The following is a 17,955-nucleotide window of genomic DNA, read 5'->3' on the forward strand; positions in this document are numbered from 1 at the left end:
CCATGCTGCAATGGGGCCACCTCAAGACGTCCCATGCTGCAATGGGGACACCTCAAGACATCCCATACTGCAATGGGGACACCTCAAGACAACCCATACTGGAATGGGGACACCGCAAGACAACCGACTCATGCTGCAATGGCCAAGATTCTTAGCCAAAGTTTACTCATGTCCTTGAGCCTTCTGCCAGGTCCGTTTACTTCAACCAAAGCCCCCAACCGCTGGCTTTCACATCTTATCTGTGGACTATTTGAAGAGTCCTGTTAAGGCAATGGGTCTGTGTTAGTTTTTTGATACTGTATCTGACTAGAGATAATCAAGCAGTCAACAAAAGATATCTTACTCGAGCCTTTGGAGGCTGTCGCTTCTTATTGATTAGCCTTGTTATGTTAGGCCAGTATCAGGAGATCATATAGTAGAAATCATTTTATGGCCAGGCCACAAAAGGAGAGAGAGGAGAGGCCAGAAATCCATTATCCTTTCAAGGGTCACCCCAGTCACATAAGGTGGCCTCTCCTAGAATAAACCTCTTAAAGTTTTGGTCACCTTCCAGTAGTAACATTCTGAGGAACAAGTCTGTAGCATGTAGTCAGAGCCTTTCCTTCAGACAAGACTCAAATGTTTGCATACATTTTTGTTGGCTTGTTTGTGTTCTGAAACAGAGTTTTCTCTGTGTAGCCCTGGCTGTCCTGGAACTCGCTCTGTAGACCAAGCTATCCTTGACCTCAGAGATCCTCCTCCCTCTGCCTCCAGAGTGCTGAGATTAAAGGTATGTACCATCACTGCCTGGCTAAATGTTTGCATAAATTTTAAACTGAAATAACTAACTTTCCGAAGCTGTGGGGATCTCTGAGGCTGGACAGACAACCTAGCCAAATGATGAGTCCCTGGTCTGTGAGGGACTATATCCTAAAAAAAATAAAAACAAAACAAAATAGGCTGGATGGTGATGGCACACGCCTTTAATACCAACATTTGGGAGGCAGAGGCAGGCAGAGCTCCATGAGTTTGAGGCCAGCCTGGTCTATAGAGTGAGTTCCAGGATAGCCAAGGCTACACAGAGAAACTCTGTCTTGAAAAAAAACAAAAACAAAAACAAATTAAAACCCAACATGGATTCCTGAGGAACAGCACCCAAGATTCACTACTGGCTTCCATGCACATGTGCACCTACACACTGAGGCACATGTGCATTGCACACACAGACACATGTGCACTATACATACAGACACACGTGCACTACACACACAGGTACATGTACACTATACACACAGACACATGGGCACTACACACACAGGTACATGAGTACCTACATACAGATACATGTGTACTGCACACACATACACATGTGCACACTACACATACAGGTACATGTACACTACACACAGAGACACATGTGCACTACACACACAGACACATGTGCACTACACACACAGACACATGTGTACTACACACACAGGTACATGTACACTACACACACAGGTACATGTACACTACACACACAGGCACATGTGCACCTATACACTGAAGCACATGTGCATTGCACACATAGACACATGTGCACTACACACACAGACACATGTGCACTACACACACAGACACATGTACACTACACACACAGGTACATGTACACTACACACACAGGCACATGTGCACCTATGCACTGAAGCACATGTGCATTGCACACACAGACACATGTGCACTACACACACAGATACATGTGCACTACACACACAGACACGTGTGTACCTACACACAAAGGCACTCACAGTTTTAAAAACACGCTTATACAAGGACATAAGCCCAGAGTCTGGTCCCCTCAGAGTGACACTTCAGTCACCACTCTTTTTATTAACCGTTACGGCCACCGACTACTGTTTCAAAATGTCTGATGTAACCCTCCTAATTTTGTCTCTAATAACTTCCCCTTGCCTCCACTGCCTTTTGGATTAAGCCCTTAGTTTAGATGGCTCATGCAGTGTTCTGCCCCCATGACTATGCTCTGTGCTTCCCGAAGAAGTAGCAGTCTTTGCAGAACCTCTGGGTCTTGGTTAGAGAGAGAGTACATTTTTATAATCAAGCCTTAAAAATTATATGTATCTCTTAAAATCATATTCTCTTATTCAGTAGACACAGGTCCTATATATAGTATTTTAATATAGAAATGTGCCGAGAAAAATCACCAATTCAATTACTTGTTAGTATTTTAAAGATTGGTTACATATGATAGATATACATATGATATATCTGAACCTATATTTCTGTGAATTGAACCATAAATGCATAATTTTAAAGGAAAAAAACTTCATGTGTACACTGCTTCACAATTGTCCTTTCCTACACCTTTCAAAGGAGTCAGTTCCTTTCTAAAACATTACCAAGGGCGGCAAAGGAGTCTATTAGACGGCTATATCCCATTATCTGGTCAGTGCCTGAAGTCATGCGTATGTCTTTTGTTACAAACAGCAGCTTGAACATTTCTTGACACAGATTTAAAATTTCACTTTTACATTTTATTTATTTATTTACTTATTTTATGTGTGTGTGTGTGTGTGTGTGTTGAGAGTACACACATACCAAAGTTGAAGTCAGAAGGCAATCTGACTCCTTCTACACATGGATCCCAGGAATGAAACAGACATCACCAGGTGTGGCAACGTGTGCCTTTACCCCTGAGACATTTTACCCACCCAGTTTTTGAAGCTAATTTTTTGTCGTTGTTTTCAAGATAGGGTTTCTCTGTGTAGCCCTGGCTGTCCTAGAGCTCACTCTGTAGACCAGGCTGGGCCTGGAACTCACAGAGATCCTCCTGCTTCTGCCTCGTAAGTGCTGGTGAAGACATGCACCACCATGGCCCAGCCTACTCTAATCGTTCTATCTATCTGATTATAGACTAAAAGTGGAATTATTACACAAAAATTATAGAAATAAGATTTTTAAAAGTTTTTTTTTTAATTTTTGGCAAAGGGGCAGTGGTTGGAAAAAGGATTTTCTTGTACAATATACTTAAAGAATTGTACAGTTTCCCTATGCTAGAACACTGCCTTCTATTTAAAAAAAATATCTACAACTTAGCTTTTTCCCCGTTTGTTTGTTTGTTTGAGATACAGTCTAACTATTTTACCCAGACTGGCTTTAACCTCATGGGAATCCTCCTGTATCTTTCTCCCGAGTACTAGAATTAGAGGCATGAGCCCCCAAGCCTGACTTGCTAATTTGATTTTTTTTGTTTATTAATAAGAATTTATGTTTATCACTTGTGGTGAGCCTTCTTGTGTGTTCTGTAGACATCTGCCTTTGGATTCAGTTTTTCAGATTGTCGGCTGTGGGTTGTTTGCTTTCTAACACTTGTAGAATCATCTATGCATCCAATTCTATCCGTCCTTTTCCTTATGGGGTCTTCCTTTCTTTTTTTTTTTGCTTAGCAAATTCTTCCTGTTCTTTTATAAAAACCGTATTTTTGTTATTTTAATTATGGGGGGCAGGTGCACATGAATGCAAGAGCCCACAGAGGGCAGAGGTGTCAGATCCCTCGGAAGCTGGGGTTACAGCTAGTTGTAAGCACCTGCTGTGGGTGCTGGGAATCGAACTTAGGTTCTCAGGAAGAGCAGTGTGTGCTCTTAACCACTTAGTCATCCACCCAGACCATTCCTCCTGTTCTAAGATAATTTATTTGTAATATTTTTATTTTTTGTATTCCTCTGTGTGTCCATGTTCTAGGTTGTGTCAAGTGTCTTTCTCAGTGACTCTCTACAGTGTCTCTTACTGAGGCTGGAGCTTGAGATTGATTCAGCTGTTTGACTGGCCAACCCATCCCAAGGCTCCTCCTGCCTTTGCTCTGCCTACTGGAGTTATACTGTGCACTGACACATACATGAGTTCTGGGGATCAAACTCAGGTCCTCATTACTTTTGTGGCAAGCATTTTACTGACTGAGCCATCTCCAACTCTTCCTCTCCTGCATTTGTACTGTAAAAAAAAAAAAAAAATTAGGGGCTTGAGAGATGGCTCGGCTGTTAAGAGCACTGGTTGCTCTTGCAGAGGACCTGGGTTCAATTCCCAGCACCCACACGGCAGCTTGACACCATCTGTAACTCCAGTTATAGGGGGGGTTCAAAGGCCTCTTTCTGGCCTCCTCAGGCACTACATGCACCTGGTGCACGAATACTTATTCAGACAAAACACCTATATACATGAACCAAAAAAATCAAATTAAATAAAAAAAAAAAACAAAGCCAGGCGGTGGTGGCGCACGCCTTTAATCCCAGCACTTGGGAGGCAGAGGCAGGTGGATTTCTGAGTTTGAGGCCAGCCTGGTCTACAGAGTGAGTTCCAGGACAGCCAGGGCTACACAGAGAAACCCTGTCTCGAAAAACAAAAACAAAACAAAACAAAACACCAAAAACAAGCAAACAAAACAAACAAACTAAAATCCCAAGGCAGTCATCCCAAACAAGTCCTTAAGGGAACCCCATGATCCCAGAAAGACCTTCTGTTGCATGGGCTGGTGGCTCTTTAACAGCATACAGATACAAGATTTGAGAGGTTCAGATAGAGGTTGTGAGTTTTCAAGGGTATTTTTGCTTAGAAGAGAGAAAACTAGTCCCCACTACCTTGGTGCTCAGGACTAAATTCAGCAAATACCCCAAGGTCAGCTGTAGTAGCTTGGACAGTTGCTGCAGGAGGCAGCAAACTTAAATATTGGGGGAAAAACAAACTGACAAAAACAAACCCTGGATTCCTTTATTTATTTATTATTTTATTTATTTACAAAGGGCTCTTAAGCACAAACAGGGGTCCTTTAGGCCCCACTGGAAAGTTGCTTTGCAGCAGGAGGTTGAGGTCAGCCTGAGCTACGTAGCAAATTTTAGGGTATCCTTAGGCTACCAATGAAAGACCCAAGACTGTGTCACAAAACCAAAATAATTAATAATTAATATTATTAATAATAATTAAAACAATAAGGAAGCACAAGGAATGTAATGGATACTTGAAAGAAGCAGGCATGTGTTTAATGTGTGTGATGTGATGCCTTGGGATGTTTGTTACTTTTACCTGAAAGTTATGGATACCTTCATGCTGACTTTAAGAGCACACCCACACTGCAGACCCTAGGACTTTAAGCCAGTTGTTCTCAACCTGTGGGTCCCGACCCCTTTGGGGGGTCAAAAATCCTTTTACAGGGGTCACCTAAGTCCATTAGAAGGCACAGATATTTATGATTCGTAAGAGTAACAAAATTGCCGGGCAGTGGTGGCGCACGCCTTTAATCCTATCACTTGGGAGGCAGAGGCAGGCGGATTTCTGAGTTCGAGGCCAACCTGGTCTACAGAGTGAGTTCCAGGACAGCCAGGGCTACACAGAGAAACCCTGTCTCAAAAAACAAACAAACAAACAAACAAACCCCAAAACAACAACAACAACAACAAAAAGAGTAACAAAATTACAGCTATGAAGTAGCAACGAAAATAATGTTGTGGTTGGGATGGGGGCATGTCACCACAGCATGAGCTGTATTAAAGGGCCTGAGCGTCAGGAAGGTTGTGAACCGCTGCTTCAGGTGGTTAATTTGTTTACTGATTTTATCATTACTATTTTTCGACAGTCTCATTACGTAGCCCCGTCTGTGTTCTCCGGCTCTTAGCAAGCTTCCCGCCTCAGCCTCCCAAGTGCTGGAATTACAGGCATCAGACATTCTACCTTTTCCATTTAAAATGTTAATCAGTTTATTTTAAAATAGGTTTAGGGCTGGGCAGTGGTGGTGCACGCCTTTAATCCCAGCACTTGGGAGGCAGAGGCAGGCGGATTTCTGAGTTTGAGGCCAGCCTGGTCTACAGAGTGAGTTCCAGGACAGCCAAGGCTGCACAGAGGAAACCCTGTCTCCAAAAAACAAAACAAACAAACAAAAAACAAACAAACAAACAAACAAAACAAAAGGTTTAGGTTACAGGAAAAAATGCAGAATTTCTCACACATTTTAAATCCGTTTCTATCATCGAGGTCATTGGTATCTTACATTGAGACACATCTCAGTGAAAAGAGTGATACAGGTTATATTATTAACTCAGGTCTGTGCTATGCTTGTTTTTTTTTAGTTTTTCCCAGTCCCCTTTTTATAAGTGCTTTTTAAGATTCTAAGAATCCTGTTTGTGGCTTGGGGCACCTCACTATGATTATACTCCATTTTATACTTGCACACAGGGGAGGGTGCTGTTGTCAGTTCCAGACCAATGTGAGCTACATAGCAAGACCATAGCTCAATAAAATAAAATGAAATTCATTAGCGGTGGCACAAGTTTATCTTCCCAGCCCTTGGGAGGGAGCAGCAAGAGGTCAGACGTTCAAGGTCATCTCTATGGCATAGCAGCTGGAGGCCTTTCTGGCTTGTGGGAGACCTATTCTCAGGGAAAAAAAAGAAAGAAAGGAGAAAGTTATTTTGTACGGGTTAGAATGACAAAAAGTAGCTGGGTGGTGGTGGTGCACGCCTTTAGTCCCTGCTGAGGCAGGAGGATCTCTGAGTTCAAGGATAGCCTGGTGTAGAGTGAATTGCAGAACAGCTAGGGCTACACAGAGAAACCCCATCTTGAAAAAAAAAACCAAGAAAAAAAGAAAATAAAGAAAGAAAGAGAAGGAGAAAAGAGAAAGAAGAAAAAACGAAGGAAGGAAGGAGAGAGAAAGGAAAGACACAAAGGCGAGAAGACGGCCCAGCTCTCTAGGTTGCCCTGAGCCCTGCTTGCCCGGGAGCCCCGGCAGGAGGCGCGCGCCCGCAGGGGCCGGCCGGGGACGCGCGCGGCCGTCGTGCCGGAAGCGCGCGCCTGGCCGGGCTGGAGCGGCAGGTGCACGCGCGGGGCCTGCGTGCTAGAGCGATGCGCGCGTGCGCTCCGGGGTAGCACCCGACCCGGCCTGCGCGCCCCCGGCCCGCGCGCCCCCGGCCCGCAGCGATGTGGTGGCTGCGCCTGCTGCTCCTGGCGTTTCTAGCGGCGGGCAGCGCCGAGGCCCAGGCGAACTCCAGCGACGGTGAGCTTCCCGAACTTCCCTCCGCTCCCGCAGCAAGGCCGCAGGCTGCCCGGCTCTGTGCAGCCCTCCCCGGTTGCAGACGCGCGTCAGACCGCGGGTTCGGGACCGGGTCCATCTTGTCAGCGCCTCCTTTGGGCTGGGAACCGGGAAGAGATAAGTAGCCCCCTTTGAGGCATTCTTCCCGGCAGGGAGCAGCCATGTTTGTGGTTTTAATTGGACCCACTAAAACGACCTTTTAAACTGAATTTCGGGGAGCACGCCTGTAAGCGCAGCACCCCGTAGGCTGCGACAGGAGCATTATGTGTTCGAGACCGGCCTGGAGAGTGAGCGTCAAGCCCATACTAACTAAAACCAAACCCAACCCGTCGGCTACGGGGCAGCTAAGTCTATCGAGGAACTAAGGCGTTCGGTGCAGTAGCTGGCTTTGAAACGCCAAAATCTAGATGCTTTTCAACTGGGTGACGATTTGCAGTTTGAGAGGAAAAATGAGCCAGTGATGGGACGTGAAATCCTAGGTCGTGTGTGAGTGAGAGGGGTATAGCGACTGTTGGGAAGGGTCGGGGGCGTTAATGGGAAGCGTGAAAAGCACTAATTGTGCCAGGCTGGTGATCACGTGCCATTTCTGCTGCCTGCGTTAACTACATTCCTTGTTGAGAGCTCGAGACAAGTAGCAGATACAACAGTTTTCTGAATGATGGGATCGTTTTTCCTAGATGTTTGTTTGAAAAGCCAGGGTTAGTATCGCATTTTAGGATCTTTGAGTACAACTAAGGCCAGTAGTGAAAAATACAAATATTTGTGTGTTGAGTGTATGCACACACAGCCTTCTATTTTCTAGAAAAAAAAAAAAACAAAAACCTCGGGCTTACAGTAGAGAGGAAGCATCGACCTGTGTCCCTGGCTGAGTGCTAGGTCCATTTCGCAGCCCGAGTACTCCAATCCCCAAAGCTCCCCGAGATAGCGATCCAACCCTCAGGAGGCTAAGATGCTCCTTTACACAAACTTAGCAACACCTGGTGTGCTGCCCTGCAAGTTGCATGACCCCCTGCACTTCAGCAAAGCCACTTTCTGAGAAGAATATCTTGCCCAGGGGGCTGGGGTTGTAGCCGAGTCGGTAGAGTGTTTGCGTAGCATTTAGGAAGTCCTGGTGCCCTTCCTGAGCGTGTCATGGACCGGCTGTGGCGGTACATGCCTAGACCCCGGCATTCAGAACGTAGAGGATCAAGAATACAAAGTTAGATTCAAGTACATAAGGATTATGTACATAAGGATTATGAGGTCAGCCTGGGCTACATGAGACCCTAATCTCAAAAACAAACAAACAAACAAACAAACAAATCCCCCCAAAAACAAAACCTTTCACAGCATAAGGGCTTATATTTATTCTATGAGTCCTTGTCTTCGGAATATCCTTCTGAAGGTGGGAGAGAGGAAGGGTTGAATTTGGGGTTGATCTTGAAGAGCTTCTGAGTCTGGAGGGCCGGGAGCCAGAGCTTTTATTTCCAGTGTGCAGTTTCAGTACTTAATATCCAGAAACTTCTCACAGAAGTCAAGAAAGAGAAGAAGTAAGTCGAGGATTAGTTTTGTTTCTCTTACACTGTTTCACCTCTGATTACGGCACGACGCAGCTGCCACGCGTGCTGTTCTTTCTGTCTTTAGTATTGTTGTGTGCAGGAGGGGGATGGGACTCGGGGCCTCAACAGCTGTATGATTAAAAGCTGACTTTCCGTATCTGGCTGGTGAGATGCAGCTGGACATTACAGACAAAGGGTGAGCCTACCATGAACGGCTGAGCTGGGGTTATGGTACAGGTGGCAGGAGCTGTATCTCTGCACGTTAGAAGGATCTGCCGGCTTCAGTAGGATGAGGCGAGTGTCAGTGACTGGATGTTCAGTGAGGGCTGGGAGACAGATGGACATTCTGGATCCGGGGAGGCTCATCTTTGTGTCTAGTCACCCATGCTCTGCTTGCCTAGGTGTCTTCATTTTTGTTTTAGATTTGTGCCCGGTTGCTCACCTGGAAGCCTGTCCTTTAAGAGCTGAGTGGGGCCTACATTTTGTACGAGGACCTTGAGCCACTGGTGTGGATTAGGCGGGCGCATCTGATGACCTCCTCCCAGACATCCTTGAAGGGCCGTGTTTTCGTTGTGGTGTGTCCTTTTGGCTTCATACATTTATTTACTTTGTGAAGCCGAGGGTTGAAGCTTGGTCCCTCCACACACGGGACAAGCATGTCACACTGAGCTAGATCCCTGATCTTTGCCATCAGAAGATAAAAAAACTTTAGGTGAACATGATGCTAAGTACCTGTAATCCCGAGCACCTCAGAGGCAGAGGCTGGAGGATTGCCTCCATTTCGAGGCCAGTGTAGGCTACACAACAAGACCTTATCTCAAAACAAAGAACACACAAGCAGGTACAAATTGTAAGGGATAGCTGAATGACAACCAAGTTCAAGTAGCTGGGCTGTTGTTGCCCCAAGTGTTTGGATTGAGGAGAATTAGTCCAGTTAGGAGGGATACAAGTCAGTGCTCCTAAAGTTGGCTGCTGGGTTAGCTAGCACAGACAACAGAGGGAAGTCTGAGGTGCATTTTAGTAACACAGTCAAATAGGGAGTTGGGTGGTTTTGAGATAGAGATCTGATTGGGAAAGAGGAAAAGATTAGGAGTGGAAGGTCTTCCTAAGAATGGAGTCAGTGGCAGGAAAAGGCGACTCTGGCTGATTAAGGAAACTACGTATTGTGAAATATATAAAAAACCGTCCCTCCCATCCCGATGGCGGTTTGGGTTGTTTTTAAAATGTCAGATGAAGCAGAGCCATAGATCTTCCAAGTACAGTTCGAGTAAGCACGCCATCTTGACTGGGCTACCCGCTCTGTAACATCCTTTGATGTGCTGTCTGCTTCCCACACCCCAGTCATAAGATCTAATTAGGCCAGTCAAATGTTTCTGGTGACTCCTTCTCCGGATGGCTTGAAGGCAAGGGTAGGGTCCTATTAACTTCTGCAGGATGTGTTTTGGATATGTCTTCTCTTGCCAAGTCTCTTGTGATTAGAAATTAACTGCCGTTTCCAGCCAGGCTGGGTGTCTCAGGCTTGTCATAACCCAGCTTGGGAAGGTGAGGCAGAAAGACTCCCCTGTTCTCTCCCATTTCTGGGTTCTTTTTGGTGGTACTGGGAATTGAACCCAGAGCCCTATGCAAGCATCTACCATAAGCCACACCCCAGACCCCACCTTGAGTATCTTCCATGGTATCTCTGTGGAAGTCTCCTCAATGCTGCTTACGATAGGCAGAGCATCTCTGGGAGGACACGTTAACCCTCTCCCCACTAGTATCTTTGTGGGGCCAATCTGAGGATTCCTGAACATCTTTGCATCTCCAAAGCACCAGCAAGCTACAGAAGTTCATGGCCCTTGCTATGGGGCACCTGTAGGTTATAAAACCGTCTTCCCATTTGTTGAGTGGTTTCCGCGGCTACTTCCCTTTAACTGAGAGAGAACAGAGGCCCAGAGGAAATAAAAACCTTGCCTTAAGTCACAGAGTTCAGGCAGTGTTGAACAAGCATTTACTGCCAGGCCACTGGTACGGTGCCAGACACTGGATCATTAGATATGACAAAGACCTGTGTAGCCGGGAGGGAAACCACGGGAGCTCCGGTTAAAACCCAGCCTTCTGTACAAATTGCGCAATGGTTCTTGTCCAGGGAATCATTCCCTCCTCAACCCCCAACACACACAAAGCAGCTCGGTTAATAATGGAGACTTGAGAGTCTCTCTCTTATTCACCAGGCTTGATGTTAGCAGTTCTCAGTTGCTTTCTGCTTTGTTTCCTGAGACAGGGCTAGCCTTGAACTATACATAGCTGAGGATGACTTAAATATCTGATCCTCCTGCCTCCACCCCTCTCCCCAGTGTTGGATGACAGCACCTAACACTTGGTTATACATCACGGATGCTCAAACCCAGGGCTTCGAGTGTGTTGGTCGAGCTGGTTAAGCCCTCTCCCAGCTGAGCCACACTCCCAGCCCTTCCTCATGTGGTTTGAATGAATGTTTGTTTCCAAGTTCCTGTCTGCAGCTACTGCTAGGCATTTTCATCTAAGTGGTATGGGTGAATCTTGGCAAGAGATCACCTCCACAGACGACCAGGGTATATTGTACTTTCCTTATGATAAGGACACTTCATAAAAACTAGAAAATGTTCTGGGCGGTGGTGGCGCACGCCTTTAATCCCAGCACTTGGGAGGCAGAGGCAGGCGGATTTCTGAGTTCGAGGCCAGCCTGGTCTTCAGAGTGAGTTCCAGGGCAGCCAGGGCTACACAGAGAAACTCTGTCTCGAAAAACAAACAAACAAACTAAAACAAACAAACAAACAAAAACTAGAAAATGTGATAGATAGTAAGAAACTGTATTTGAAAAAGAGAAACACTCTAAGGTAGCTGTTAATGCTACTGATGTTAGAACAACAGGGCCAGTTTTTTAGCTACCACAGACTGTCTCCCCACACGCCTTCACTATCTGTCTTCAGCAGGTTTCTGCTGCAGGGATGTGGGGGTGGGGCCTCGGTGGAACATCATGTCTGAAAAACGCAGGCGCTCTTTCTTGTGGTTCCGAGGAACCTGGGTGAACTTCCTGAAGTCAGAAGCACAGGCTTCAGCTTGGAATTACAGTCCTGCTACCTAAATCGTGCCTCGGGCTCTTTGTTTTTAGTTGTGACCTTTTAGACAGGAAGACAACTCAGGTACAGTTTCACCATAAGAGGGCAAAGGTCGTCTGTTACACCATGACATCAAAAATCTCACATTAAGTTAATTACCTGACCTATATGCTTTCTGGAACATTTTCCCACAAAACAGAACTATTTTATTTTTATTTAGGGGGAATTTTTGAGACAAGAGTCTCTCATAGTCCAGGCTGGCTTCAAACTCGCTATCTAGCCTAGGATGGCCCTGGTCTTCTGGTCTCTGCCTCAGTGGTGGTTTGAATAGGAATCTCCCTGATAGACTTAGGTGTTTTAATACTTGGTCCCTAAGGAGTGGCATTACTAGGAGGTGTGGCCTTGTTGGAGTAGGTGTGGCTTTACTAGAGGAAGAATGTCCCTAGAGGGTGGGCTTTAAGGTCTCAGAAGCTCAAGCCAGTTCTTTTCTTGCTGACTGTGGATTAAGATGTAGAACTCTCAGCTCCTTCTCCAGCACCATGTCTGTCTGCTTGCCACCATGATGACTGTGGACTAAACCTCGGAACTTGTAAGCCAGCCTCAACTAAATGGTTTTCCTTTATAAGAGTCGCTCTGGTCATATCTCTTTACAGCAAAAGAAACCCTAACTCAAAAAAACCTCCGAATGTTGAGATTAAAAGTGCCCATGCCATGCATAGCAATTTTTCTTTTTTTCTTTTTCTTTTTTTTCTTTTTTTGGTTTTTTCAAGACAGGGTTTCTCTTGTGTAGCCCTGGTGTCCTGGAACTCACTCTGTAGACCAGGCTAGCCTCGAACTCTAGAACTCAGAAATCCGCCTGCCTCTGCCTCCCAAGTGCTGGGATTAAAGGCGTGCGCCACCCCCGCCCGACGCATAGCAATTTTTCTTTTTTTTTTTTTAAGATTGTTTTATTTATTTATTATATGTAAGTACACTGTAGCCGTCTTCAGACACCCATATGAGGGCATCAGATCTCATTGCAGATGGTTGTGAGCCACCATGTGGTTGCTGGGATTTGAACTCATGACCTCTAGGAGAGCAGTCAGTGCTCTTAACCGCTGAGCCATCTCACCAGCCCGCAATTTTTCTTAGTTTGTTTTCCACACTAGGCTAGCAGTGGTTATGTTGATCAATAGATGTCATTATGATTTGCGTACACAGTGGGATACTCGGCAGCTTTAAAAAGAGCCAATTAGAACCCCCACCCCAACCCCAACCCCTGGTAGTACTGATATGGAACTCACACATGCTAAACAAATATTCTCTCAGCAAGCTCCAGCTTCAGCCCTGAGTTATCAATATTGACGTATACAGATGCCCAAGACCTAGTGAGTGGTGTGTGCCCATTGTTTAATAAACATCTTTCGTCTTGCACATGTGGAAATAGGTAGCACAGTATGACCGGTGATACTGAATCTTCAGCACAGAGCTGGTCTCCATACCCACGAGCTTTACATCCTGCAGATTCAACTACCTGCAGAGTGAAAATATTTTTTTGAAGTGTATCTGTATCAAATGTGCACAGGCTTTTCATTGTTACTGTCTCTAGCAATATAATGATATAGCACTTGTGCTAAGTATGTAAATAATCCACAGATAAACGCGCGTGTGTGTGTGTGTGTGTGTGTGTGTCTGCCTTGTTCCCTTGAAAAGAGCCTCTCACTGAACCTGGACCTATACTGTTGGCCAGAAAGCCCCAGGGATCTTACAACCCCTGCCCTCCATAGCATAGAAGTTACAGTGTATATGGCTGTGCCTTGCTTTTCATGTGGGTGTTGGGATTTGAACTCAGGTCCCTCATGCTTGCTTACTAAGTGTTTTTTGTTTGTTTGTTTGTTTGTTTTGGTTTTTTGAGACAGGGTCTCTCTGTGTAGCCCTGGCTGTCCTGGAACTCACTCTGTAGATCAGGCTGGTCTCGAACTCAGAGATCCACCTGCCTCTGCCTCCCAAGTGCTGGGATTAAAGGTGTGCGCCACCACTGCCTGGCTTTTACTAAATGCTCTTACCCACTGAGCCATCTCCTACGGTGTATACCACCTTACGTGAGGCATGGGCAGGGATCGGCAGTTGGAGAGTTTGGAGCTTGTCTCCTATGAGTGCTAAGGGATGATGGTACATATACCCGAGTGTCAGCTGCGGGGATGTTTGCACTAGGGGAGGCAATGGGCAAGTGTTGAGACATCCCTATATTGTTTAATGTCTTTTTTCTTTCTAAGTGCTGAGAGTTGAACATAGCTGTGTGTGTGTTGTTGTTGTTGTTTTAACAAATTTAAAATGTAGACTCAAGGCAGAACTTGAATCTTGAGGTCCTCAGAAGCTTTTGTTAAATCATGAAATTTCTGATAAGACCACTTTGAAACTTGAAAGAGTATGTATAAAGAAAAACCACTTGACATATACTCTCAGGGATGCTTGTTTTTAACATCACTCTTCGTGGTATCAGTGGCCACTTATCATTTTAACTGCTATAGTCCGGTTTCTTTTCTAAAAAATTTATTTTATTTATTTTATGTGTATAGGTGTGTTTTTGTCTGCATGTACGCCTGTACACCACATGTGTGCCTGTGCACCATGTGTGCCTGCCACCTGCAGTGGCCAGAAGAGGGTATGTGATTCCCTGGAACTGGATACAGGTAGTTGTGAGCTGCCATGTGGGTTCTGAACCTTGGTCCCTGGGAGAACAGCTGGGCTCTTCACTGCTGGGCCTTTGGTCTTGTGGTTCGTCACTGTCTTTCTAGTGTGCTGGAATCGTGGAGAATGATTCTCACTTCTGGGTTGAAGAGAGAGGTTAAGGAAAGTTAGCCACCAGCATATCTCTAGAGATGGCTTCAGTGTCTTCCAGGCCTTCTGAGCTATTCTGGTGTAGAGTCTATGTCCTGGGAAATAACCGAGGGTCACCACAAACATCTCTACAGTACACTGGAGGAAAGCCCAATGATGGCTGGCATCTCCGATAGAGAAGCTGTAATGAATTTGCTTGATCAAGTTTTGGGCACAGATTGCTACTTTATAAGTACTTGCTGATACTTGTCAACTGGAGAAAACGAGGGAAAAGCGTGTCTGCAGAGAGGAGCGGGAGGAGACAGAAAATGAAACCAGAAAATGGAGGACAGAAATGTGTTCCTTGCACAGGGAAAGGATGCTGGCCCTGAGGGCCAGGAAAAGTGACCCCCCACAGCCAACAGGCCAAAAGGCATATTTGTGTTGTTTTTGAGACAGGTTCATTTTTTAAAAATGAATTAAATTGTTTGCCATTTTCATACTGGGTTTGGAACTACCTATTGGAGACTGGTGGGTTCATTAGGGATAAAACTGAAGACAGTGAATCTGTCTGTAGTCAAAGCTCAGCAGGAAGGGTAGGGCTCCCGAGACCCTCGGCTACCCCACAGGGCTGGCCTTGTGCAGGCTTGGTACCGGTGTCCATGGCTGTCGTGAGTCAGGATCGCAGTGGCTTCGTCTTACCAGGCTTTAGTTTAAAGTTTCATTATCCTCGTTGTGACACACATCACTCAAACAGCAACAAGGTCTTGATCTGTATACTTCAGGCTGGCCTCGGACTCACATGGATCCCTGTGCTTTAGACTCCCAAGTGCCTGTATATCAGGTTTGCACCAATATACCTGACTCTCAAGGGGTTTTCCGAGGGATAAATTAGCACCGTACATTTGTTTATGAATGAAATTTCCACAGACTGGTACTAGAGGTACAATATTGTAATGAGAAACTTTTCTCATTGTAGGTTTCCTTGAGTTTTCCGTGGGGAAATTTGCATACTTTGTGCTCAGCAGGCCTTTCCCCCAGGAGGCCATCCTGCAGCACATTTCAAGCAATGTGACCTTTCTTCTTTTCCAAATACACTCACAGTATCAGAACACCACAGTTTCATTTACTAAGGTAAGTGCAAAGGATTGTTTCAGTAAGAGAGAACATCTCTATAAGGTTGAGTCTTGTATGTTAGAATTTGGTGTCTGTATCAGTGGGCCTGGTTTCCATGCGGCAAGGTTTCAGCCATCTTTAGTTGTAAGACCTCACTGCCTAGGCTGCCCTCGGCGCCTGGGCTGCCCTCCCTTCCCTTGACTTGCAGACTATGTAGGTGGACAGAACTACACAGGGTTCTAGAAATGACTGTGACGAGCAGACCTCTTTCTCCTGTCCCTTCTGATGGCCAGTAGCATTCTTGGTATTTTGTTTTGACTCGTTTGATTTTTGGTTGCAGTGGCGTGGGTTCTCTGAAGCCCGCTGACTCTCTAGGCAAAGCTGCTTGCTTTGAGGCTTGCCAGGTTGAAACTCACCTGGCACATTTTCCCCTCTCATTCTCTTAGCTTTAAGAGAACATCCTGATAGTGGAGTCGAGAGCATTAGGCTAGCTTCCACCACACAGTGAGACAGAGATGACCTGACCTACGTGAACGCTTGCCTTAAAGGAAAAAAGATTTCCAGCAGGATGGCTCAGTGGTTAAGGAGCACTTACTGCTCTTGCAGAGGTCCTGGGTTTGACTATAATTCCAGTACCAGAGGTTCTGATTCCTCCTCTGGCCTCCACAGGTACCAGGCATGCTTATGGTATGCAGAAATGCATACAGGCAAAAACATACATACACATAAAATAAAAAGAAGTAATTAAACAAAACAAATCTTTAAAACAAATGCTTTTTGTAAACTGAACTCTTTGGAGCCAGAGCTCTGGTTTTGTCTCGTTAGCCTCAGGATCTGACAGAGTTAAGTGTTAACTCAGTTGAGCTGTAGTGTTTGTAAAAGCTCAGTGTGCAAGTCGTAGAGGTTTTGTTTGTTTCTCTGTTTCTTTGCTTTTGTTTGTTTTGTTTTGTTGTCTTCCCATATTAAGCTGGGTGTGAAATCCAGGCCATCAGACTCCACAGGCAAGTGCTTTCTTGTCTGCACCCTGACCCCTGATGTCTTGGTATTAAGAATTGGAAGCCGAGGGCTGAGGAGAAGGCCCAGGGCTATAGGACCTGAGTTTGATCATAAAAACCCACCAAAATCCAGAAAGCAGCCAGGCCTTGTGTGGGCTTGTTTCCTTAGGTCCAGAGAGGTAGAAGCAAGGCTCAGCTGGCTAATTAGTCTAGCCAGTCAGTGAGCTCCAGGTTCAGTGAAAGACCATGTCTTAAAAAGTAGTCTGCTGGGGATGGAGACACAGCTCAGCAGTTAAGAGGGCTTGTTCTTGGAGATGACCCGGGTTCAGTTCCCAGCACTCACAGAGCATCTCTTAACCATGGATAACTCCAGTTCCAGGAGGTCTGACCTCCAGGCATGCACGTGGTATACTTTCACACAAGCAGGTGAAGAGAAGCCTGCCTCTGTGCAAAGCTCCCCTCCCCTCCCTGCCCTTTCAGAAAGGGCCTGGCCTGGCAAGGAAATATTGCTATCCCTGTCTTCGTGGTGGCACTCCCAACCTAACCTTCCCCCCCAAGTTCCCCACCACTGGGAGTGACATATGCTGGCTTGGGGATTGGGAATAGACAAACAGCAATATCTCTCAGCTGAGTGTCACTGAGGCTGGCATCCTCCCTGATAGATGGCTAGCAGTTCCCTTCTTTGGGAGAATCGAAGACCAAACATCCTTAAAGAGATAAGTGCCATAATTTGGGCCTTGAGAGAAGGGCAATTAAAGTTCCCAAACAGCTGTGGCCAGGTTGTAAAAACACAATAGTTCCTGATAACACCATAAAGTTACTTCCCAGGCCAGAAGCTCCCCCTCCCAGTTACAAGATTCTGTTCCACTGCCTGAACAAATGATACCGTGTTTGAAGGGTGACTTCCCTTGTCACCTCCTCCATCACGAAACCCCAAAGTCCGAGAATCCCTGCTTATGCTTATAGGTGTATAAAAACTCCAAGCCTCTAGATGCGGGGTCACACTCCTAACCCACGAAGTAGGAAGGTTTGCAAACCTTTTATTGAGTCTGACTCTTTTGTTACTTTCCACTGGAAACCACGAGTTTTTCTGGGAATCCCAAGACCTGGGCATAACACAGGCAGACCACTCGTATACATAAAATGAAACAAATGATAAATCTAAAATATATAAATTAAATAAAACAATAAGTTGGAGAAGGATAAAGGGTATTACCCAGTGTCAACCTCGTTCTCCACTTGCCACATGTATTCCCATGGGCTCACCACATGTGTGCTCACACACTCATCATGTGTGTTCACATATACCACGTATGTGCTCACCACATGTGCTCACACACTCATCATGTGTATTCACATACACCACGCATGTGC

At 45.7% G+C, this 17,955-nt stretch overlaps 1 protein-coding gene across 1 annotated transcript in view; it reads left to right on the plus strand.

Moving 5' to 3' along the window:
• Window positions 1-6,832: 6,832 nt before the first annotated feature.
• Tm7sf3 (transmembrane 7 superfamily member 3) overlaps window positions 6,833-17,955 on the plus strand; it is a 33,455-nt gene continuing 22,332 nt past the window's right edge. The window contains exons 1-2 of the mRNA XM_028757521.1: window positions 6,833-7,017; window positions 15,450-15,604. Of these exons, the coding sequence (XP_028613354.1) occupies window positions 6,942-7,017; window positions 15,450-15,604 (231 nt within the window). The 5' untranslated portion in view covers window positions 6,833-6,941. The remainder of the gene's footprint in view (window positions 7,018-15,449; window positions 15,605-17,955) is intronic.

The sequence above is a fragment of the Grammomys surdaster genome, unplaced genomic scaffold (assembly GCF_004785775.1).
Source record: "Grammomys surdaster isolate TR1022 unplaced genomic scaffold, NIH_TR_1.0 126176, whole genome shotgun sequence".
NCBI classification, from domain to species: Eukaryota; Metazoa; Chordata; class Mammalia; order Rodentia; family Muridae; genus Grammomys; species Grammomys surdaster.